Genomic DNA, 24,384 nt, shown 5'->3' on the forward strand with positions numbered 1-24,384 from the left:
AGTCAATTCCTGGAATGGCAGGATTACCTTACAATGAAAGACTGAGGCCCAATCTCTGGATTCATTTAAGAAGGAGTTGGATAGAGCTCTCAAAGATAGTGGAATCAAGGGTTATGGAGATAAGGCAGGAACAGGATACTGATTAGGAATGATCAGCCATGATTATATTGAATGGCGGTGCAGGCTCGAAGGGCTGAATGGCCTACTCCAGCACCTATTGTCTATTGTCGATTATCTAAACTTGATGGAGTTAGAAGGATGAGGGGGGAATCTAATTGAAACACACAGCATACTGAATGACCTGGACAGAGTAGGTGTAAGAAAGCTGTCTCCATTGGTTGGAGAGACTAGGACCCAAGGGCACAGCCTTAGACTAAAGGAAAGAATTTTTAGAATTAAGATAAGGAGAAACTTCTTCAGCCAGAGAGTGGTGAATCTATGGAATTCATTGCCATAGAAGGCTGCGGAGGCCAGGTCACTGAATACATTTAAGGCTGAGATAGATAGGTTCTTATGTATCAAGGGAATTAAGGGTTACAGGGAGAAAGTGGGCGAATGGCATTGCAAAACATATCTGCCATGATTGAATGGAGGAACAGACCCAATGGGCTGAATGGCCTAATTTCTGCTCCTATATTTTATGGTCAATTAATAGTTAAGCTCATTGTCTACTGGAGGGCTGGAGGGATGAATGTCAGTCAGGCTATCATAAACCTTGCTCTTTAAATAACACTGTGGGATTTTCCAGGACACTTGACAGCAAAGACAGAGCCTGGATTTAACATCTTATCTAAATATCCAATTTATATCTGAACATTAACACCTCAACTATTTGCAGTGTAGACAGGTGTTACAAGATATTGTAATTCCCTGTAATTCTGTACCATGCTACTGTTTGGTTTGATTTGATATATTGTCATCACATGTACCTAAGTACATGTGAAAAATGGACAGATCATAGCAAACAAGAACATACAGATCATAGGGTGTTTAGAAAGACTGACGCATACAGATTACAATTGCACAGGAGGTGTACAAAGCAAGATCAACATGATTTGAAGTTAGAGACTCCATTCATTGCTCTAATAATAGCAGGGAAGAAGCTATTCTTGAACCTGCTGGTGTGTGTGTTCAAGTTTCTGTACCTTCTGCCTCACAAAGGAGGGAGTAGGAGAATCTTACCGGGGGGGGGGGGGGGTTTGATGGTGGTGGCAAGGAGTATAAATGGAGTCCATGGATGAGGTTGGTGTCCGTGATGGCCTGGACTGTGTACACAACCTTCTGTAGTTTCTTATGCTCGTGGACAGAGCAGTTGCTGTACGAGGCCACTAAACACTGGGATAGTATGCTTTCGATGATGCATCTGTAAAAGCTGGTGAGGGTCCTTATGACATGCTGAATGTCCTAAGCCACCTGAAGAAGAGGCATTATTGTGCCCTCTTTACCGCCGTATGTACATGGGAAGTCCAGGGCAGGTTGTCAGCTATCATCACTCAGACGAACTTGACACTCTCGACCTTCTTCACTTCAGCTCTGAAATAACTGTCGGAGGCTGGTGTCACATCAACAAGTGACCCTTCATTTACTTGTGCACAGTACACTGGTGAGTCATTCCCGAGGAGATTCTAAATCTCTAGTTAATATTGGTCAGCCAGGACTTTCCTGACTGGCCCAGGTTAACAAATCCAATCAAGGAACACGTGGTTAATGAGGTCCACCAATTCCTATCACTACAGCTCTGTTGATGTAGTTGAGGGTGTGTCCTCCTCCTTTCTTCCTGAAGTCAATGTTTTGCCAGCATTGAGAGGGAGGTTGTTATCGTTGCATCACGACACCAAGCCTTCTATCTCCTGAAGTTGAGATCAGTTTTTCATTTGTGTGATAACAGCCCAAGCTTTAATTGATCAGAATGGGAAAGATGCTTCTAAACTGCAGGACAATGAGTCGTTTCACATTTACTTTGATGATGGAGAATATGGAGCATCTGAACTCATTTAACAAAAAACTGCAGGAATGCAAACAGGAAGTGACAGTACACCATGGCACTATTTCAGCCTTTAAGTTTAAGCTCAAATTGTGGATGAAACAACATTCCCACACACATTTCTCACCTTAAGATCGATGGGAGTCACTGCCAGTGCATTAATGGGAAAAGACACATTTGTACAATGTTCACGCTCATGGGAAAAGGGCAGAAAAGTGGACTTGAGGAGTGTTAGATCAGCCATGTTCCTATTGAATACAGGAGCTGCAGAGGGGCTGAACGACTCACTCTTGTTCCTTACAATCTTATGTTCAATTTTCTATCAAATAATGATAATTAAGTAAAATTGTTGAACTGAGAAATTCATTTCAAAACCAATTCAGAAACTATTAAAAAAACCTGCAATTTTGAGCATACCACATCAGTGTGTGCTTTCAAATCTGGCAGATGGACACACCATTGTTCTGCCATTCTCACATTCTGATCACTTAATCAACATGTTTTTCCACCAGCACTCTATACCTCACCACCCCCACACCACCACCATCCCCTAACCTACTGCATAAATGCTGTTCCCTCCACACCACTTCAGCTCCAATGAACAGTCACCTAGATATCTAAACGTTGGCTTGCTCTCTCTCTCTCTCTGTAAAGTATGCTGCCTGATATGCTGTGATCTCAGTTTGTTGTTTTCAGTACAGATTCCAGCATCTGCAGTAATTTGCTCCTATATCAGTGTGAGAGATATACTTCAGGGGCTTCAAATGGAAATTACTAATGAGCAGTGTAAAACATATGTTTTCTAATATTGGGCTGTCAGAATATTGGGGTATTGAGAATGAAAAGACCTGGTGCAGGTTGGGCAAGTAATCTTGGTACTGAGGAGACGTTATTGAAGCTTTTGTTTCCCATTGTCTCGTGTGACTGTTCTGTTGATAAAGAGGGTTTGGATTTACTGAGGCTGCACTAAATAGACCACCTTGTGTGAGGTGCTCCCAAGTGTCAGTGGTAGTGTTGAAACTGTTCAGTTAGATTTAAGGGTGCCCTTGAAGATCTAAACTCAGTTAAGTACTAGTAAGGTTTGTTTTTGTTGCTAATCAATTAACTTTTGGTGAATGTGATTGCAAAAGCAAGATAGTATATGGTGGGACTGTTCTAATATGTGTTAAACACCGGCAAATGTAAATGATCACAGAGTCATATACTACAGAAGATAGGCCCTTCTGCTTATCAAGTCTATACCCATTAATCCATACTAATGCCATTTTCCAGCCCTGGCCCATAGTCTTCAACGTTATGACATTTCAGTGCTCACTCAAGTACTGAGATTTCTTGTGTCTACTATCCTTCCAGACAGTGCATTCTAGATTCCAATCACCCACTAAATGAAAAAAACTTCTCAAATCCCCTTGTGCCCTTCACCTTAAAATTATGATCCCTTATTATTGAACTTTCAACAGAACTGCTGCTTTCTATCCACCCAGTCCATTTCCCTGACAAACCTGTACACCTCTATTGGGTTCCTCCTCAACCATTTCTGCTCCAAAGAAAATAACCTGAGCTTACCCAGTCTCTCTTCATATCTCAGATCCTTCATTCTAGGCAAAACCCTTCAGTTCAACCCCATCCTTCCTATAGTGCGGTGACAAGAACTGTACACAGAACTTCAGCTGTAGCCTATCCAAAGTCCTGTAAACCTTTAACATAACCTCACTGTTCTTACAAACTATTCCTTGACTGACAAGGGCAAGCGCTCGGACGCCATTAGCCATGCGGCTAGTGTAGCCACCATCCCCATGGTGACTGATGACATCACTTCCGCCCCCCCATCATAGCCACTTCCACAGCTACTTCCGCCCTTCACAATTCCTTGAATGCCTCATCTTCTGCCTCGGAACACTTCAAACCCAGGACATCAATGTGGACTCACCAGTTTCCTCATTTTCCCTTCCCCCACCTCACCCCAGTTCCAAACTTCCAACTCAGCACCGTCCCCATGACCTGTCCTACCGGCCTATCTTCTTTTCCACCTATCCATTCCACCCTCCTCTCTGACCTATCCACTCTCCCTGTAATCCTGATGAAGGGCTTTTGCCCAAAACGGCGATTTTTCTGCTCCTCGGATGCTGCCTGAACTGTTGTGCTTTTCCAGCACCACTCTACTCCAGAATCTGGTTTCCAGCATCTGCAGTCATTGTTTTAACCTACCTGACAAGGGCAAGTGTCTTCTTAATTACCTATTAACCTGCTGCCTTCAGGAATCTATGGACGAACACCCCAAGATCCCGCTGTTCTTCTAAGCTTTCTACTGTCCTGCCACATCATGGTGAAGGTCATAAACAAATGAACAGAAGCTTATTGACGATTTTTGACCTTTGAAGTGGAGGATTTTGTGTAGCATTCAATTTGAGTCAGTGAGAGGAGTCAACATGGAGAATAAAGCTAAAGGAGGAAAGGAGGGGTAAAGTTTGCAAAGACGAAGCAATGCAAGATAAGTAGAGACTAGTTATTCTGACCAAGATGAGTGATGACAAAACAGGGTAGATTTTGTGTAATCCTCTGAGTAATAATTTTCCAAGGCAACTTATGATACATAAAAATGTAGACAGACACAGGAAAATGTATTCAAAATAAATTGATTTAAAAAATTATTTAAAAAGGATTCACATTTTTTGATCATTGGAATCTCTTTTGGGGTAGAAGTGACCTGTACAAGGAGGATGGATTGCACCTAAATTGGAAGGGGACTAATATACTGGCAGGGAAATTTGCTAGAACTGCTTAAGAAGATTTAAACTAATAAGGTGGGGGGGGGGGGGGGGGGTAGGAGGTGGGACCCAGGGTGATAGTGAAGGGCAACAGAGATGGGAGAAAGTACAGAAATAAGCAAACACAAAATTGAAGTGAATCTGATTCAAAGAGAAATAATGTTCATTCCTCCTTTACAGTATAAAGTGGCTAAAGGGGGTTTTGTGGATTCATTGTCCACCCAGTCTTTCATTTGAACCTCATGGCCAACAGGTACTGCAAGGGTCAGCCAAGATTTCAGCCATTTTTTTTATTTGGAGCAGCTCATATGTCTGGAAGTTAAATGTTGAACTTTGGGTTTCTCACTCTACTCATAGAATCCCTACAGTACGGGAACTTATCAAATGCTTTACTGAAATCCATCTACATCGCATCAACCGCTTTACCCTCACCCATCTGTTTAGTCATCTTTTTTTGGCAACCCTGCATTTCCCATGGCTAACCCAACTAGCCTACACATCCCTGGACACTATCGGGCTATTTAGCATGGCCAATCCATCTAACCTGCACATCTTTGGACTGTGGGAGGAAACTGGAGCACCTGGAGGCAACCCGCGCAGACAGGGGGAGAATGTGCAAACTCCACACAGTCAAATGGAATGATACATGGGTCCCTGATTTTATTCTTCTGCTTCTGTGTAAAATCTTGGCATTCAAATAAATCTGAACTTTAGCCTCAGCAGAACTAGGTCAGGAGAAAGCAGTGAACACACCATATAGATTCTGGCTTGTATCATTACAAAAAGGTGTGGGGGGGGGGGTGTTTTTTTCTGACCCCATGACATGCTATGTGAGGCACAGGTCCAGTAGTCCCCTCACATCATGCAGCATTCAGTTTAAAGCCATCGCAGAATATTTGTAAACAGAGCTGCTTTTGGTTCAGTTTGTGATGATGCTGTTCCTTTAACAAGGTCATGTGGCCCTTGATCTTTTTTTGCAGGTGGTTGTAAAAACACAAGTTCCAAAATGTCTGGGTTTAAAGGGTTTTAGGGCCAAGTTATTTATAGCTAACAGGTGCATGTTCAGGCAAAAGGCTTTTAAGTTTAAAAAAAAACAATGAAAGGTGAGTGGCCAGTTCTCCCAGCTCAGCATTGCTCTGGTTTGGTTAAAAATGATGAAGGACTCCTGCCTGAAATGTCGATTTTCCTGCTCCTCGGATGCTGCCCGACCTGCTGTGCTTTTCCAGCACCACACTAATCTGGACTCTGGTTTGATTTGGTCTGGCTATTCACTGAAAGCAGTCAGGCAGGTGAAAAACTGCTGGACCCAAAGAAGCAGGTCCACGCTGATCCTCCCTCTCTCTCTCTGACATCTCCCCTGTAAGACCCTGTGTTTAATTTTACCTTTTGTGGCAAGGAGTGTTTCTGCTGATTGTTGCAAGTATTTGGAATGGCATCATGAGGTTGGGATGGTCTGTTGGGTTTTTGGATAGGTTAAGTCATTCAGTATTGTCTGTGCTTCATTCTTGTCAATAAATTCATTTTGTTTAAAACCACAGGATTTGACCAACTGCATTCCCTCCTCAACTATCCGTGTTGCACCTGCTTAAAGCAACTTGCAATATTAGGGTCTGGGCTAGTTTCTTGCAGTGGAGTGCCATAAGGATCGGTGCTGGGTCCTCTACTTTTTGTCATTTACATAAGAGGTACAGTTAATAAGTTTGCAGATGACACCAAAATTGGAGGTGTAGTGGACAGCGAAGAGGGTTACCTCAGATTACAACAGGTAGCACAGTGTTCCGCACTGTGGGCGGCACGGTGGCACAGTGGTCAGCACTGATGCCTCACAGCGCCAGAGACCCGGGTTCAATTCCCGCCTCAGGCGACTGACTGTGTGGAGTTTGCATGTTCTCCCCGTGTCTGCGTGAGTTTCCTCTGGGTGCTCCGGTTTCCTCCCACAGTCCAAAGATGTGCAGGTCAGGTGAATTGGCCATGCTAAATTGCCCATAGTGTTAGGTAAGGGGTAAATGTAGGGGTATGGTTGGGTTGCGCTTCGGCGGGGCGGTGTGGACTTGTTGGGCCGAAGAGCCTGTTTCCACACTGTAAGTAATCTAACAGGATCTGGATCAGATGGGCTGAGAAGTGGCAGATGGAGTTTAATTCAGATAAATGCGGAGTGCTGCATTTTGGGAAAGCAAATCTTAGTAAGACTTATACACTTAATGGTAAGGTCCTAGGGAGTTTTGCTGAACAGAGACACCTTGGAGTGCAGATTCATAGCTCCTTGAAAGTGGAGTCGCAGGTAGATAGGATAGTGAAGAAGGCGTTTGGTATGCTTTCCTTTATTGGTCAGAGTATTGAGTACACGAGTTGGGAGATCATGTTGCGGTTGTACATAACATTGGTTAGGCCACTGTTGGAATATTGCATGCAATTCTGGTCTCCTTCCTATCGGAAAGATGTTGTAAAACTTGAAAGGGTTCAGAAAAGATTTACAACAATGTTGCCAGGGTTGGAGGATTTGAGCTGCAGGGAGTGCCTGAACAGGCTGGGGCTGTTTTCCCTGGAGCGTCGGAGGCTGAGGGGTAACCTTATAGAGGTTTACAAAATTATGCGGGGCATGGATAGAGTAAATAGGAAAAGTCTTTTCCCTGGGGTCAGAGAGTCCAGAACTACAGGGCATAGGTTTAGGGTCAGAGGGGAAAGATATAAAAGAGACCTAAGGGGCATCTTTTTCACAGAGGGTGCTACATGTTTAGAACGAGCTGCCAGAGGAAGTGATAGAAGCTGGTACAATTGCAACATTTAAGAGCATTTGGACGGGTATAAACATAGGAAGGGTTTGGAGGGATATGGGCTGGGTGCTGGCAGGTGGGACTAGATTGGGTTGGGATATCTGGTTGGCATGGACGGGTTGGACCGAAGGGTCTGTTTCCATGCTGTACGTCTCTATGACTCTAAGACAAGGATAAGATGATTTCATATAATATAAAATAAAACTAATAAAGGGAATCATTCCTCTGTACAGAAATATGATAAATTACATTGTGGCTGTTAATTGACAGCTAAGTTCTAACATTTAAATTAGAATTTTAAAAATTAGATTTGCTTGAGGATACAAGTATACTTAAAATAGGGACTATTTTAATATGCATCATTTAACTTTGCCCACATGGAAACTACATAACAAAAATGGTACAAAAGAAACTGCAACTGAGATCTCCTTCAAATGGCAATGCTGTTTCTTTTCAATTTTACATTAGTAGACAAATGTACCAGTATTTTATATCCAATCTATTTAATTTAATTCCAACTTTGACGTATACCGAAATGCTTACTTGCTGGGATTCAGTCTAATATAATTAACTGGGAAAGTGTATTTGGTTGAAGTCGCACAGTTAATACGACCATAAGACCATATAGTAGATTCAAAGTAAGTATGTGTTGTGTTGTTATGATCCCAGCTGATGTTATTATCGGATTCCAAGTCAGATTCCGGAATAGATTTGACTTGACAGATTTTTTTTCATTTCATGAGAAAATTTCATTTCATTCACTGAAACACAACTATTCTGTGCCACAGATTTGGTTTCAACTAAAGTGGAAGTTCATTACACTAAATAAAAGAAGATAAAATAGACATTGTTAAAAATCACACAACACCAAGCGCTTCTCCGAAAGCTATTGCTTCCAAATAAACCTGTTGGACTATAACTTGGTGTTGTGTGACTTTTAACTTTGCACACTCCTGTCCAACACTGGCATCTCCAAATCATGACAATTTACATTAACACAACTCAAAAGTTTTGAAAATATAAAGGCATCTATCCCAACATCACCCCTTTATGATATTCAACTACCAGAGAAATTTAATCTATTTGACCCATAAAAATCCAGACAGATATTTCTGTATAGTACTGCATAGATACAGGTGCTGTCTTTATGATGACAGGTTGAACCAAAACCTTGCAACAAGACATAAAAGATTGTATGGTGCTATTACAAAAAGCAAAGAGCTTATCCCTACTTACTTTGCTAATATTTATCCCTCAATCTGTATCCCCAATAAAAATTACTTGAGCATTATCACATTGTCTCTGTGCGAAGATTTGTAGCTCGGGTGCTTGTTGATGATGTCGCCTAGCCAGGGGACGAAACGTTTGCAACAAAAACTTCCAGCTCGGCGAACAGAACCACAACAACATTGTCTCTTGTGGAAACCAGCTGCCATATTTTCCTCAGTATAATTGTACACTTCAAAAATATTTCATTGTCTATAAAGCATTTTGAGACATCATGAAGACGTCACTGGGACTCATGGCAATTTCAAGCCCATAACCATTCAAATTGGAGAAGAATCTGTGAAGGTGCCAACAATTTTGAGCATCTCCAACAGGCCCAGGCGGAGGCCAAGCACAAATAGTTGAAGAAACATGCATAACTCCAAGCATCAATACCACCCCCTTCAGGAAACACACCCGTCCCATCTATAGCAGGGTTTGTGGATCCTGTATTGGGCCATTTAGTTACCTCAAGACCCACAACAATGGAATGGAGGAAAATCATTTTCAATCTTTAGGGACTATCATGAGAAGTTGTCTAAATTGTATGACTTAGAGAGAGAAGATGGTTTTATAAAACAGAATTTTTTTTGAGGATATAAATTGTAGGATAGGTAAAGGGAAGCTTGTAAACCCAATTAATTTAGATTCCTAAAGGGCATTCATTATGCCACACAAAACATTAATACACAAGATGAGTGCTCATGAAGTATGGGCATAGATAAAGAACTGCTAAAGAACAAGAAGCAGGGAGTACAAGTTAAATGCGACAATTTCAAGTTGGCAGATTATAACTAGTGGAGTGCCACAAGGGTCTCGACTCATTACAGATTATATTAATCATGTAATTGAAGAAATAGATAGCAATATATCTAAGTGTGTTAACAATATAAAGCTAATTGGTAACGTAAGTTGTCAAAGAACAACAAAAAGACCAGCAAGAGATATAGACAACCTAAATAAGTGGGCATCAAGGTATGATGGGGAGAAGTGAGAAGTTACTTACTTTGGAAATAAGAATTGAAAATAAAGAGAATATTTTAAAGGTTTTTTGAAAATTCACAGTATATAGGCATTACTGGCTCAGCCAACATTTATTGCTCATCCCTAACATTTAAAAGTCAACCACATTGCTGTGGTCTGAAGTGATATGTAGTCCAGACCAGGAAAAATGGCAATTTCCTTTCCTACAGGACATTAGTGAATCAGATAGGTTTTTCCTGACAACCAACAATAATTTCACAGTCATCATTAGACTCTTAACTCCAGGTTATTTTAAAAGTTCAGTTCAAATTCCACCATCTGACTTGACATGATTTGAACTCAGTCCCTAGAACATTACCTGAATCTCTATATTACTAGCCCTGCGACAATACCCCTAGACCACTACCTTCCTTGCCAGAACAGCTGTAGAACACAGAAATGTTAATGTTCAGAGAGACTTAGGTGCATTCATCAAGAAAAAGTTAGCAGGCAGATACAGGAAGCTGTTGGCAAAGGAAATGGCATGTTGGCCCTGATTGCAAGGAGAATGGATTGCAGAAACAAGAAAATTTTGTTACATTGTACAAGGCATTGGAGAAACCACATCTGGAATACTGTACACAGTTACGGTATTCATACTTAAAGAAAGATATACTTGTATTTGAGTTCTACAATTTACTAGGGTTTGCTAGATTGGTGCTGAGGATGAGAAAATCGTCTTATAATGAGTGGCTGACTAAATTGGGTCTATAATATCTTGAGTTTATGTGACATATGATCCAACTGAAAGATTCAAAATTCTGAAGGGGCGCAACATGGCAGACATAGGAGGTTGTTTCTTTTATTGGGGAGTTTAAAGCATAACTTCAGGATAAAGGGCCTATCAGTAAAGAAGGAGATGACAGGATTGCGAATTTTTTGAATTTTCCATTTTTGAATATTTCAAGGCTTGAATAATCTCGCAGGTAATCAAAAGTGATTGGTAAAATGGAATTAAGGCAGCAAATCAGCCATAATCATACTGAACAGTGGAGCAGGCTCAACAGCCTACATGGTCTACTCTTGTTTCTGTTTGTTATGAAAGATATTGAGAAAATCTTAAAAACACTTACAATTTGCAATGTTTACTCATTTAAAATATAATTTCATTAAAAAAAATTTCAAAAATTTCAAATAAGTTAGCAGGATGTCCTCATTGGGGATGAGTGAAGAATTAAGGCACACTATTTATTAAAGGGCTGCCAATTTAAGATAGAGATGAGGAGGACTTTTGGTTCTCTCAGATGGTTGAGTGCCACTGGAACAGTGCCTTCCAAAGAATGGTAGACATGAAATCACTGAATAATTTTAAAGCAGAGGTAGATTCTTCACTAACAATGGAGTCAAACGGCATTGGGGGTAGACAGGAATGTGAATAAGTCCATAACCAGATCAACTATGAGGAGCCAAATTGTCTACTCCTGCTTCTAATTTCTATGCTTGTAACAACTTCATGGTAACCTTGACACAGAATAAAGATCACCAAATCTAATGGGACAAAACAGACATTGGGGTTTAGATTCCATATTCAGCATTAAAAATGTCCGACTTTATCCAATCAATTTTCTTTTCAATTGGGATGTCAAATGGTGCTTGCAAATAACTATCCACCCAAATTACACGTCACACAATAAAATGTTCAGTATCAAATCTTAGCTTAAAGTATGGCAGCAATAGACAATATACTGTCAGATATCTGATATCTGCTTTGCACGAGTCTTCTTCCAACAGTGCTCTGCAAATGATATTGCTGCTACTGGCAACTTACCATGGCCAAAATCAGCAACATATGAACACACTGAGATGTATTCCTGAATGAGACAATTGATGATTTATCAAGTCACAATTTATTTAAATAAGGGAGCCATTTCAAAATTAAGCTGTAAAATTTGTTAATTCAACTAAAACAATCAGCTGCCTTATCAAAACATTTAAAACTCTATCTATATTTGATCAGAAACTTACTTGCTCATTTACATTATTGCTGCAAAAATGATCAGTAAGCGTGCTAAGAGGACTCTGCGTTTGTATTGCATTAATCATCTTGAATTTATCTCACAAGATAATTAAATAGCACCCTAATGCAATTTAGGATAATTATTCTGAAAGTGACCGCAGTATATTTCAGGCAGAAACTTTAAATACTTGAATTCTTAATAAGGGGAGTTTGAGTCTGAACATGAAACTTCACTATATTTGGAGACCCCAGCTCTCACTGAGAAAGCTTTATTAATCAAGTAGAATAATAAATAGAACGTTGCTTGACAGTAGTATACTTCATCTTAAGGAAGAGACATCACAAGTGTAGCCAGACTTCACAATACAGGCTGTTATGCTACAATTTGCGTGTCATTAACACAAATTCACTGTAACGTGATTGACAAATTGAAGATACTGTTTCTAATGCATGTTGCCTGTAACGCGATTATACTGCTAACACATTAAGCGCTGTTTCTAAGATGCCATTTTTCTATAATGCAGGGTTGCACAAGAGTGCAACTATCGCGTTATAGATGAACTACCTGTAATGCACTACCTCTAAGCCACAAAATACAATGCTCAATTTTCAGCATCAGAAAGTGAGTGAGATGCAAGGTGGGAAAGGAAAAATGAGGTTATGGGGCTGTGAAGTTTGTAATGGAGTCTGCAAGAGACCAGCTGAGGGAAATGAGGAGATTAGGTGTTGAATTACAGGGAGACCGCCGTATCCATGGGTCCAGTTACTGCGGTTTCAGTTACTCGCGGTTCGAACATATTAATTTGAACATTCCAGAACCAGGAACTAGGGGGCTACCGGGGAGGTAAATTTCCCATCTAAATGAATGGGTTCACTACTAACTGCGGTTTCGGCATCTGCGGTAGGACATGGAAATGTATACCCCACCGGTGTGGGGGGGGACAACTATACCGGGGTTTTAATCAAGATAAAATTAAGGGAAAATTTAAGGCAAAATCTAAATATTCAGCTATTTCAAATTAGATCAATTTGCACTTTTTGCACAAATACTAAAATGCAATGTACTGTAAAATCAGCACAGCTTTGAAATTTGTAAAGTTTCACTTCGCCAAAAAGTTAAATTGAATTATCCAATCTTTAAGCTCTGATTTTTCCCTTCAATAGATTACCTTTACTCCTCAAACTTGACAATCACAACACTTTTGATGACACTAAATGCAAATCTGTGGTATTTTCTCAACAGGAAGACACAAATATCTTGCAAAAATACTAAAAAAAACCTACTTGATTCCAAAAAATAAAACACAAATCTTTACCCACATATCCTACCTGCTGAACTAAGCTTAATGTCTAGTTTTAAGATACATAACAGCAACATTTCTATTCAGCTAGCAAGTTTCTCAAATCAATGCAGCAATTTTGTTTTTTAAGAAAACATTTTTAAAAGCATTTTAGGTCACAAATATGACTGAACAATGCTACATAGTCTGATCTAGATATGTCAATAAATTACTTACTTAGAGTTTGTGAACTGTGCTTCATGCTTATCGAAGAGTTGCTTCACTTTACGCTTCCACTGCATTATCAGCATTTTAAACAAAATTCCACAGGTCGAGAAAAGTAATGCAAAGTAAATTAACCAATTTAGGATTTCAGAGAAGTTGTTTTGGGAATCTTTATGTTGTCATTGGAGAAGTAAATGTCTCACTTGAAAAATGCTTCCAAGGAAGTTAAAGCTTTTCAGCACTGCTGCATGATATAAGCTGATGGCAAGAAAAAAATCTGGTAAGCAGTTAAGTGACAGCCACATGCATTACTACTCACCAAACCCATTATGATGAAACAGGATGTGCTGGCAGCTGGCAGAATGACTCATTTTAGTGGAAAATTATTTGTTAAAGGTATGCAAGTTAACAGCCCCAAACATATCCAAGTGCTGACTCTAATCTTAACTCCAAGCAATGCCTAAATAACAGCTCATCCAAATAAAATTATTGTTTTTCTTTTACTGTGGAAAACAGTTGCAAAACTGCACTATTTACATATGGACTACATCACAGAAACAAGCCATTCAACCCAATTGGTCTGTGCCAGTGTTTATATTCCACATGAACTTCATGTCAAGTCTCTTCATTTAATATGTAGGTAACACTCAGCTTGAGCTACTGATGAATAATCTATTTTGAATTAGCAAAACCTATTAGTAAATTTTTTGCAATTTTTGCTGAGAATCAAAGTGGCTTTCAAGAATTACTTTAAGATAGAACAACAGTTCAGAATGTTGGTTGATGTGTAACATTCTGGGTAGCGGATAAGAACAAAATTCATAATTTATACAGGCAGGAGTAGGCTAATTGGTCCTTTCAGCCTGTTCCGCCATTCAATATGATCAAGGCTGATCATCCAACCAGAACCCTCTTTCTCCCCACTCTTGATTCCTTTTGCTACTTCAACTTCTAAAATGACCATCATATTCATTCAATTCAAACCATATTTTTGGTAATGGAGCTACAACATTATTCTTAATTCTCACTGTATAAATATTTTGTGTGAGAATGGAGATAATGTATTTTTTATGGTCATTTACTGTTATTCCACTTTTAGCTGTTCTTCAGTATTGAACAAGCTGACCCAGTGATATGTGATTCACCTTTCACAATGCTATACTGAAGTATATATTAAGGATATGTATCAGCATAGCTCCAAGGTGTCTTGCCTCTAATGATCCCTCTTTTTCTTCTGGAAGGTAGCGATCGTAGAACAATTATGATGGCATAGTGTATGAATGACCATCTCATTATTGCCATGAACCATTCATCAGCCTTCTATTCTCTTAGTGAAAAAATATAGTGTGCAATGAGCAAATGTTTTCCAGCCAGACCATTTATCATAAGATAATTATGGCTGCACCTTTCAAAGGTGATTATGTATTGCACAGATTGGGAGCAGTCCTTTCCATGTCCTAAGGTGATATTCAGATCTCTACAACGCTTGCCTTTCTTTGGGTTGCTAGTGTCAAAGCATGTGTCAAAGCATGTTCTTTAACATTTCAGTTTTGTCCCTATGACGCAAGAAGTTCTGTTTGAACTTGATTCATTAAAAAAACTCATATTATAAAAACAGTTGGAATTAGCAACAAGGACAAGCTTCCCAAATAATGTTACATTAATCAATCTAAATTCAGTTGTACTGAGTCTACTTTCTCGAAAGACTTTAGTTAATGAATAACAATAACTGCTTGATCCTCAATATACTATGTTTTTTTTAAAACAGAAATTTCTTGCATCAAGCTTTTTTTCTGTTTTTTGCAACGGAGCAGTACCACAACAGCATGCATTTTAAGTTGAAACATCTTACTAAATCATGGAAACAAATTTTGCCTTGTGAGCTTTTTAATTGCAGTGATTAAAAAATGCAATTTCTACTTTTGGAGATCAGAAGTCATCAAGCTTCACATATTCCCTTTTAGTACATAAGATCAAACAGACTGTACTACGCAGAGCAGAATCTACCTCACTAAATCAGGGAATTTCCAGTTTTGACACATCATCATTTACGTGCTCTGCAGTCTCTGATTCCACAACTTCTAGAGAAGACTTCTGCATCAGTCATATCTTAGCAGAATTCAATGCTACCACCCACCAAAACATACAGATCAAATTCTGCCTCACCCAAATACCAGGAATCTAGTCACTGCCCTTCTTGACTGTGACTGGATTATTATATTCTAAAGCTATTGCTCAAACTTTGTTGTGAAGGTTCATAATATAAAATGGAGCGAAAATGGACTTTTAATTTTTTTTTAGTTCTGACCTTTTTTTTCCACAGGCCTTTTCAGCTAAATGAACAATAGACCACTTGGAGTCAATTGCTAGGATGTTTGTTGATTTGAGTTGGGCAACCACCAGCAGTCCAGGTTGGAGAACAAGTCCTGAGATGCCTAGAAGTCGGTGAGAAGGTGAAGGCTGTGGTATATCAGAGGTAATGGTTTCCTACAAATCTATTGAAGAGATGAGTCTAAGGAAACCACGTTAAGTAATTGAGAGTTGAGTAAGGTTGTTTTATGTATCTGGGAGATGACCTAAAGAAAATAGTGAATGCATCGAAATCGACCAGAAGAAAATAGATTACAGCCAAGCTAGCTGAACAAGAAGCTTTAGTATAGAGACGGGTGTGACTCTTCAGTGAGGTTCAAGTGCTGATAAGGGCATTGTTGGGATAAAAGGGATGAATCTTTCTTTTTGATGCTTGTAAAGAAATTGCTCCACTAATTCTTGTCTCACTAAATAAAATCTGTTTCTTCTGTGTAATTTCTTTTCGTTAAAAGTACACTTGCGAATATGTAAGTGACTGACTTTCATGGTAAATAAAAAGAAAAATAAAACATTTTCAATTAAGCCAGTTATTACGCTGGGATCTGGCATATCCAGTATTTCCATCAGCTGTCATCATAATTGTGCATAGCATTTAACACAGTGGAGATTATTTAAAACAAAAACGATGAAGTGTCTGCTTCTCAGCGGAATAATTGCTTCTTGTTTTGTTTCTTAATGCTTTGAATAATGTATCTTCCAGCTCCTGAACCAAAATAAGTGTAATGGGTTATATTAAATTGACAGCTAACAACTAAAGACCATTTCACCCAACTGGTCTATGTCAGCATTTAAATTTTACACAAGTCTCTTTCCACCCATCTTCACTTAATTTCAATATAACCTATTATTCCTTTCTCCCTGATGCAATTATCAAGCTTTCCCTTAAATGTACCTATGCAGTTTGCCTCAGCTATGGTTTGTGGTACCGAGTCTCACGTTCTTGCCATTTTTTGGATTAAAGTAAAAACAAAGTCAGCAGGTCTGACAACATCTGTGGAGAAGGAAACAGAGTTGACTTTGAGTCCAAAATATGGTTTTACTTTGGAACTCAAACTTCAGAAGAAAAGTTACATTGGCCTCGAAAGGTTAACTCTCTCCACAGATGCTGCAGGCCTGTTGAGTTTATCCATTACTTTCAGCTTTTATTACAGATCTCCAGCATCTGCAGTATTTGGTTTCTCTTTGGATAAAGAGGTTTCTTTTGACAAAACATTGAGAGAGCTAATAAAGGCAACCAGCACTATAAAAGACACTATGTTCTTGTATCACATTCTCATTCAAGGATCGTAACATTTTCAAAAGCAGTTTGCATCAATTCAAAATTTATGCATTTCTGTTGCCATGAGTGTCTGCATTTTCCTTTTATAGCCAAAGCAACAGCTCAAGGCGCTATTTTTTTTCTTTTTACCATTGCTCATCTCCCCTCCTTTGTGTGTATGAAGTTGATCAGACATAGTATGATGAAAAAGTCCAGACGCATTGCTGTACATTCAAACAGATGCTCTGATAATAAACCAGTGACACTATTACTCTGTATTTTCACCATACAGCTCATTACTATCAAGGTTGTATCTTAATTTCCAGCAGCATGGTAATTCATTTGATGTTTCAAAGTTCTCTATGGTCAGCTCACTAGCTTTGAACAGATGGTTACCAAGCAGGATTTGATATCTCTTACAATTACGGATCAGTGGTGCTGGAAGAGCACAGCAATTCAGGCAGCATCCGAGGACAGGCAAAATCGACGTTTCGGGCAAAAGCCCTTCATCAGGAATAAAGGCAGAGAGCCTGAAGTGGGGTCTGTTTGGAGGCGGAGAGGGGTGGGGAGGGAAATATATCCCTGGTGGTGGGGTCTGTTTGGAGGCGGAGAGGGGTGGGGAGGGAAATATATCCCTGGTGGTGGGGTCTGTTTGGAGGCGGAGAGGGGTGGGGAGGGAAATATATCCCTGGTGGTGGGGTCTGTTTGGAGGCGGAGAGGGGTGGGGAGGGAAATATATCCCTGGTGGTGGGGTCTGTTTGGAGGCGGAGAGGGGTGGGGAGGGAAATATATCCCTGGTGGTGGGGTCTGTTTGGAGGCGGAGAGGGGTGGGGAGGGAAATATATCCCTGGTGGTGGGGTCTGTTTGGAGGCGGAGAGGGGTGGGGAGGGAAATATATCCCTGGTGGTGGGGTCTGTTTGGAGGCGGAGAGGGGTGGGGAGGGAAATATATCCCTGGTGGTGGGGTCTGTTTGGAGGCGGAGAGGGGTGGGGAGGGAAATATATCCCTGGTGGTGGGGTCTGTTTGGAGGCGGAGAGGGGTGGGGAGGGAAATATATCCCTGGTGGTGGGGTCTGTTTGGAGGTGGCGGGAATGTCGGCGGATGATTTGGTTTATGGGAAGGTTGGTAGGGTGGAAGGTGGGCACCAGGGGCGTTCTGTCCTTGTTGCGGTTGGGGGGGTTGGGTCTGAGGGCGGAGGTGCGGGATGTGGACGAGATGCATTGGGGGGCATCTTTAACCACGTGGGAAGGGAAATTGCGTTCTCTAAAGGGGGAGGCCATCTGGTGTGTTCTGTGGTGGAACTGGTCCTCCTGGGAGCAGATACGGCGGAGGCGGAGGAATTGGGAATACGGGATGGCATTTTTGCAAGAGGTAGGGTGGGAAGAGGTGTAATCCAGGTAGCTGTGGGAGTCGGTGGGTTTGTGGAAAATGTCAGTGTCAAGTCGGTCGTCACTGATGGAGATGGAGAGGTACCTCGTCTCTTACGATTAGCCCATCTAATCAGTGCTTCATTAACAACAGTCATCAGGCTTTCATTTCTTACACCTCATTATTTGCCCAGTCTTTCAACATGTGCGACTTGCTTTTCAAATTAATAGAAATCAGAGATTTGTGATACTTTACAACTAACTTTTGAATCCCAAATCCAATCAAACTATTCAAAGTATCTACTTGCTCCTAAAGCAAGTCACAATGTATTTTTGATTCAGATTTCTCCTCAACCACAGTTTAAAAAATGCAAATGGAAATTGGGTTAAACTGATGTTGAAGGGCAATAAACGCTGAGCCCAATCAAATTGAGGGGTGAAATCATGGTGGCTCAGTGGTTAGTATTGCTGCCTCATAGCACCAGGGACCTGGGTTTGATTCCATCCTTGGGTGACTGGCTGTGTGCAATTTGCACGTTTTTACAAACGGTGAGGATATAGGGCAGAAAGAAGCGAATGCTGCTGGGAAGGGTAAGTTTTCCCACTTAAAAAGGGACTTACCGCGGGAGCCTGGCCTCCATTTTTACAGAGTGGTGAGGAGAGAGGGTGGAGAGAAGCGAGGGCTGTCAGGAAGGGAGAGCACAAGAACCGTTTTTAAAGGAGCAGCAGAGGGAGAGGCCACAGCGAGGAGCAGAAGGCTGTCAGGTATATATTTAGGCAGCAGCTGAATCCCGAGATGCTACACATATAGTGTCCCACCCGCTCTCCTCCTCAAACCAAAAAAAATAACTTCCGTGTGTTGCTAAGGTAAGGCGTTTCAATTGATATTTCTTGTATATTGTGTGATTGATTAAAAGTTTACTGTTAGCTGGTTAGTTGAATAAGACTATAGAGAAGCACTAGAAATTATTTAACTCAAATTTGTATAAATTAATTAAATAAGTAGAGATGGCTGGACAGGTGATGTGCTGTAGTTTTATGATGTGGGAGCTGGTTGATCCTATTGTGAACGATTGCTGGAAGAACTCCGGGTCAGAATTGATGATCTGGTATCTGAGCTTCAAACATTGTGCCACATCCGGTAGGGGGATAGTTACCTGGACGCTTTGTTTCAGGAGGCAATCACACCTGATAGATTAAGTAATTCAAATTCAGTTAGTGATCAGGGACAACAGGGTGTGACTGTAAGTGAGGCAGGTAGGGGGATTCTGGGTTCAGGAGTGGAAGACACTCAGCCCTTGACCTTGTCCAACAGGTACGAGATTCTTGCTCCCTGTATGGATGAGGAAAAGGGGTATGGATAGGATAAGCCAGCTGACCATGGCATCATGGTGCAGGCCATTCAAGAGGGGGGAGCAAAAAAACAAGCCGTTGTTATAGGAGATTCTATAATTAGGGAGACAGATAGTATCCTTTGCGAGCTGGATCAGGAGTCTCGCATGGTGTCTTGCCTGTCCCGTGCCAGGGTGCAGGATATCCCCGACCGGCTTGAAAGGATACTGGAGCAGGAGGGAGAAGATCCAGCTGTGGTCCACATTGGCACTAACAACATAGACAAGGCTAGGAAGTAGGACCTGTTTGGGGAATATCAAGCACTAGGAAGAAAATTGAAGAGCCAATCCTTTGGGATCATAATCTCTGGATTACTGCCCAAGCCATGTGCTAATTAGCATAGGGATAAGAAAATTAGGAAAGTAAATATGTGGCTAAGAGATTGGTGTGGGAAAGAGGGATTTCATTTCAAGAGACATTAGTATTCAGGAAACGTATCAAAGAAAAAGACACAGCCGATAAAGTGGCCAACAGCAGTGGGAAATCAGAACATTAGGAAGCCTATAAAAATAAACAGAGGATAACAAAGAGAGAAATAAGAAAGGAGTGGATCAAATATGAAGGCAGGCTTGCCAGTAGTACTAGAAATGATAATCAAAGTTACTTTCAATACATAAGAAAAAAATGAGAGGTAAAGGTAGACATTGGGCCACTCCAAACTGATGCAGGAAGGCTAGTGATGGGAGATAAGGAAATAGCTGAAGAACTTAACAAGTATTTTGCGTCAGTCTTCGCAGTGGATGACATGAGTAATATCCCAACAATTAAGGAGAGTTGGGGGCAGAGTTGAGTATGGTAGCCATTACAAAAGAGAAAGTGCTAGAAAAACTAAAAGGTCTAAAAATTGATAAATCTCCTGGTCCCGATGGGCTACATCCGAGAGTCCTGAGGGAGGTGGCTGAGGAAATAGCGGAGGTGTTGTTTGTGATCTTTCAAAAGTCACTGGAGTCAGGGAAAGTCCCAGATAATTAGAAAATTAATTACCGCTTGTTCAAGAAAGGGTTGAGACAAAAGATGGACAATTATAGGCCCATTAGCCTAACCTTGGTTGTTGGTAAAATTCCAAAATCCATCATTAAGGATGAGATTTCTAAATTTTTATAAGTGCTGTGTCAGATTAGAACAAGTCAGCATGGATTTAGTAAGGGGAGGTCGTGCCTGACAAACCTGTTAGAATTTTTGAAGAGGGAGCAAGTAGGTTAGACCAGGGAAATCCAGTGGATGTTATCTATCTAGACTCCAAAAGGCCTCTGAAAAGGTGCCTCATGGGAGGCTGCTAAGTGAGATGAAGGCCCATGGTGTTCAAGATGAGCTATTGGCATGTATTGAGGATTAGCTGTCTGATAGAAGGCAAAGAGTTGGGATAAAAGGTTCTTTTTCGGAATGGCAGCCGGTGACTAGTGGTGTCCCGCAGTGTTCAGTGATGGGGCCGCAACTTTATATATTAATGATCTGGATGAAGGGACTGGGGGCATTCTGATGAAGTTTGCCGATGACACAAAGTTAGATGGATAGGCAGGTAGTACTGAGGAGGTGGGGAGGCTGCAGAAAGATTTAGACAGTTTAGGAGAGTGGTCCAGGAAATGGCTGATGAAATTCAACGTGAGCAAATGTGAGGTCTTGGAAAAAATAATACAGGCATGGACTATTTTCTAAATGAGGAGAAAATTCATAAAGCCGAAGTACAAAGGGAGGTGGGAGTGTTAGTCCAGGATTCTCTAAAGGTTAACTTGCAAGTTGAGTCTGTGATTAAGAAAGCAAATGTAATGTCATTTATCTCAAAGAGGGTTGGAATATAAAAGCAGCGATGTGCTGAGACTTTATAAAGCTCTAGTTAGGCTCTATTTCGAATACTGTGTCCAATTTTGGGCCCCACACCTCAGAAAGGACATACAGGCACTGAAGCATGTCCAGTGGAGATTCACACGGATGATCCCTGGAATGGCTGAAGATCCAGTGATTGTATAGATAATGCATAGCTTAGAAAGGGTGAATGCTGGGAAGTCGTTTCCATTAGACAGGGAGACTAGGAACCATGGGCACAGTCTGAGAATTAGAGGGGGTCAATTTAGAACAGAAATAAGGAGACATTCCTTCAGCCAGAGAGCGGTGGGCCTGTGGAATTCATCACCATGGAGCACAGTGGAGGCTGGGACGTAATATATCTTCAAGGCAGAGATTGATAAATTCTTAATCTCGCAAGGAATTAAGGGCTATGGGGAGAGTGTGGGTAAGTGGTGTTGAAATGCCCATCAGTCATGATTAAATGGCAGAGTGGACTCGATGGGCCGAATAGCCTTACTTCCACTCCTACGTCTTCTGGTCTTATTTTCCCATATCCATGGGATTCCTCTAGTTTTCTCCCACAGTCCAGGGTGAGTGGACTAGACATGGGAAATGCAGGGTTACAAAGATAGGGTGGGGATCCTCTTCAGAGGGTCGATGCAGACTTGATGGCAAATGGCCTCTTTTTTTTACTCTTAGGAGCAGGAAGGATTCTATGATTCCATAAAATCTTTAGATTCAAAACTCATAAAATTGTTCACAATTGCTACGCACAGGAGGCGGCCATTTGACCCATCATGCCTCCATTGGTTCTATTACCTTGTATTAATCTCCTGCCTTTCCCCATATTTCTGCTCACCATTTCTATCCCTTGAATGCCTCAATTGAATCTGCCTCCACCATATTTCCAGGCAGCATTCACTCAGTGAAAAAGTATTTTTCTCACATCAACTTTGCTTCTTTTGTACATCACTTGAAATTTACACCCTCTCATTCTTGTTTACTTTTAGGAGCAGGACAGTTTATCCCCATCTACTCTGTTCAGCCCAGCAGTGCTTAGTAAAGACAACAATCTTTCCATCAAGGTCAGCAAAATGAAGCAGCTGATCATTGACTTCAGGAGGAGTCTGCATCAATGGTGCTGAGGTGGAGATGGCCCAGAGCATCAAGTTCCTGGGAGTGATGATCACCAACTCTCTGCTCTGGCCCACCCACTTCAACGCGATGGTCAAGAAAGCACAACGATGCCTTTACTTCCTCAGGACACGAAGGAAATTCGGCATGTCCTACCAGTTTTGACAGATACACCTTAGAAAGCATCCTATTTGGATGCATCAAAGCATGGTATGGCAACTGGTCTTCCCAAGACTGCAATAAACGAGAGACAGGCAGAAACACAAACCACTTTATCATGTAAACCAGTATTCCATTCAATGACTTCATCTATACTTCCCGCTGCCTTGGGAAAGTAACCAACGTAACCAAAGGCCTCTCCCACTCTGGTTATATTCTCTTGCACTGGGCAGAAGATATAGAAGTTTGAATACATGTATAAACAGATTCAAGAACAGCTTCTTCCCCCCTTTTATCAGACTTTTGAACAGACCTCAAGTGTTAATGCTGATTTCTCTCTCTGTACCTTCTCTATGGCTGTAACACTCTATTCTGGACTCTGTTCTGCTGCGATCTGCCTGTAGAACACGCAAAATAACACTTTTCACTGTATCTCGGTACGTGATAACAATCAATCAAATCAAATCATGTCAAAATCCTTGGATGCATCTCATCTGGTCCCAATTCTTCTGTCAACTTTAAGTGTGAACAATCTATCCAAGACATCTTCCTTATTAAATTTGAACCTTTCTAGAGTTTCCACATCTGTCACTATGGCCTGGGCAACATCCTCCTCTTTCATGAAGACAGAGGCGAAGTATTCATTTGACACCTCAGCCATGCCATTTGAGTAAATCCCTTTATACTCTCTGATCGGCCCTATTCTTCCTTTAACCATTCTCTTATTGTTTCTGTGGCCATAGAAGAGTTTGAGACTGCCCTTTAAGTTAGATACTAGTCTTTTCTCATTGTTCCTCTTTGCTTTCTTTTTTTGCTTTTTACCTCCCCTCTAAATCTTTGGCGTTCCTGTTGATTCTTAATTGCATTTTCTGCCTTATAGCCTTCATAAGCACTTCTCCTTTTCAATGTTAACTTTTATCTTCTTTGTCATCCAGGGAACCCTGGATTTATTCGTCTTACCTTTTCCATTAGAAGGAATAAACCTAACTGTACCCAAACGATCTGCTCTTCGAAGGTAGTCTATTGTGGAGATAGCATTTTTCTCACCAAACTCTTGTTCCAATCAATCTTGCTCAGCTCTGTTCTTGCCCTATTAACGTCAGCTGTCTGCCAGATGAGTTCTCTTTCTCTGGATTGTTGCATGGCATTCTCCATTCTGAACCTATGATCCAATGATCACTGTCTCCTAAATATTCCTGTACTGAGACTTGATCCACTTGGACCATTTCATTTCCAAGGACCAACAATACATCCTCCCTTGGTGGATTAGATACATCCTGCTGTCGGAAACACTCCCGATACAATCCAGGAACACTTGCCCCTCAATGCCCTTTCCAGTATCAGTATCCTAATATATATGTGCTTAAATGAAGACCCTCATTATAACTTCTCTATAGTGTTGGCATTTCTTTGCAGATTCGTTCATCTATATCCTTTCCATTGGTTGGTGGTCTATATGTAATGCACCCTTTTTATTCCATAGGTCTCGCCAAATTGACTCTGTCCTTGAATTCTCTGCAGATTTTTTTTCCATATCGGCAATGCTCTCAGCATCTGTAACTCCCCAGTCTTAATTACTCTACACCATGCATTTACATTAACTCTGTTACGGATTTTTTTTTTGGTTTCACCCTGTGGCTTC

The 24,384-nt window shown here is 40.9% G+C and overlaps 1 protein-coding gene across 18 annotated transcripts in view; it reads right to left on the reverse strand.

Annotated features, from left to right (window-relative positions):
• Positions 1-24,384, reverse strand: part of ptk2aa (protein tyrosine kinase 2aa) — a 414,515-nt gene that overhangs the window by 77,644 nt on the left and 312,487 nt on the right. The window contains exon 1 of one of the 18 annotated variants that reach the window (XM_043687815.1): positions 13,290-13,369. The exons of the other annotated variants lie outside the window; for them this stretch is intronic. Within the exon in view, the coding sequence (XP_043543750.1) occupies positions 13,290-13,363 (74 nt within the window). The 5' untranslated portion in view covers positions 13,364-13,369. Of the gene's footprint in view, positions 1-13,289; positions 13,370-24,384 lie in introns of those variants that run through there. 18 annotated transcript variants of the gene reach the window in all.

This window comes from Chiloscyllium plagiosum, chromosome 4, assembly GCF_004010195.1.
Source record: "Chiloscyllium plagiosum isolate BGI_BamShark_2017 chromosome 4, ASM401019v2, whole genome shotgun sequence".
Lineage (NCBI taxonomy): Eukaryota > Metazoa > Chordata > Chondrichthyes > Orectolobiformes > Hemiscylliidae > Chiloscyllium > Chiloscyllium plagiosum.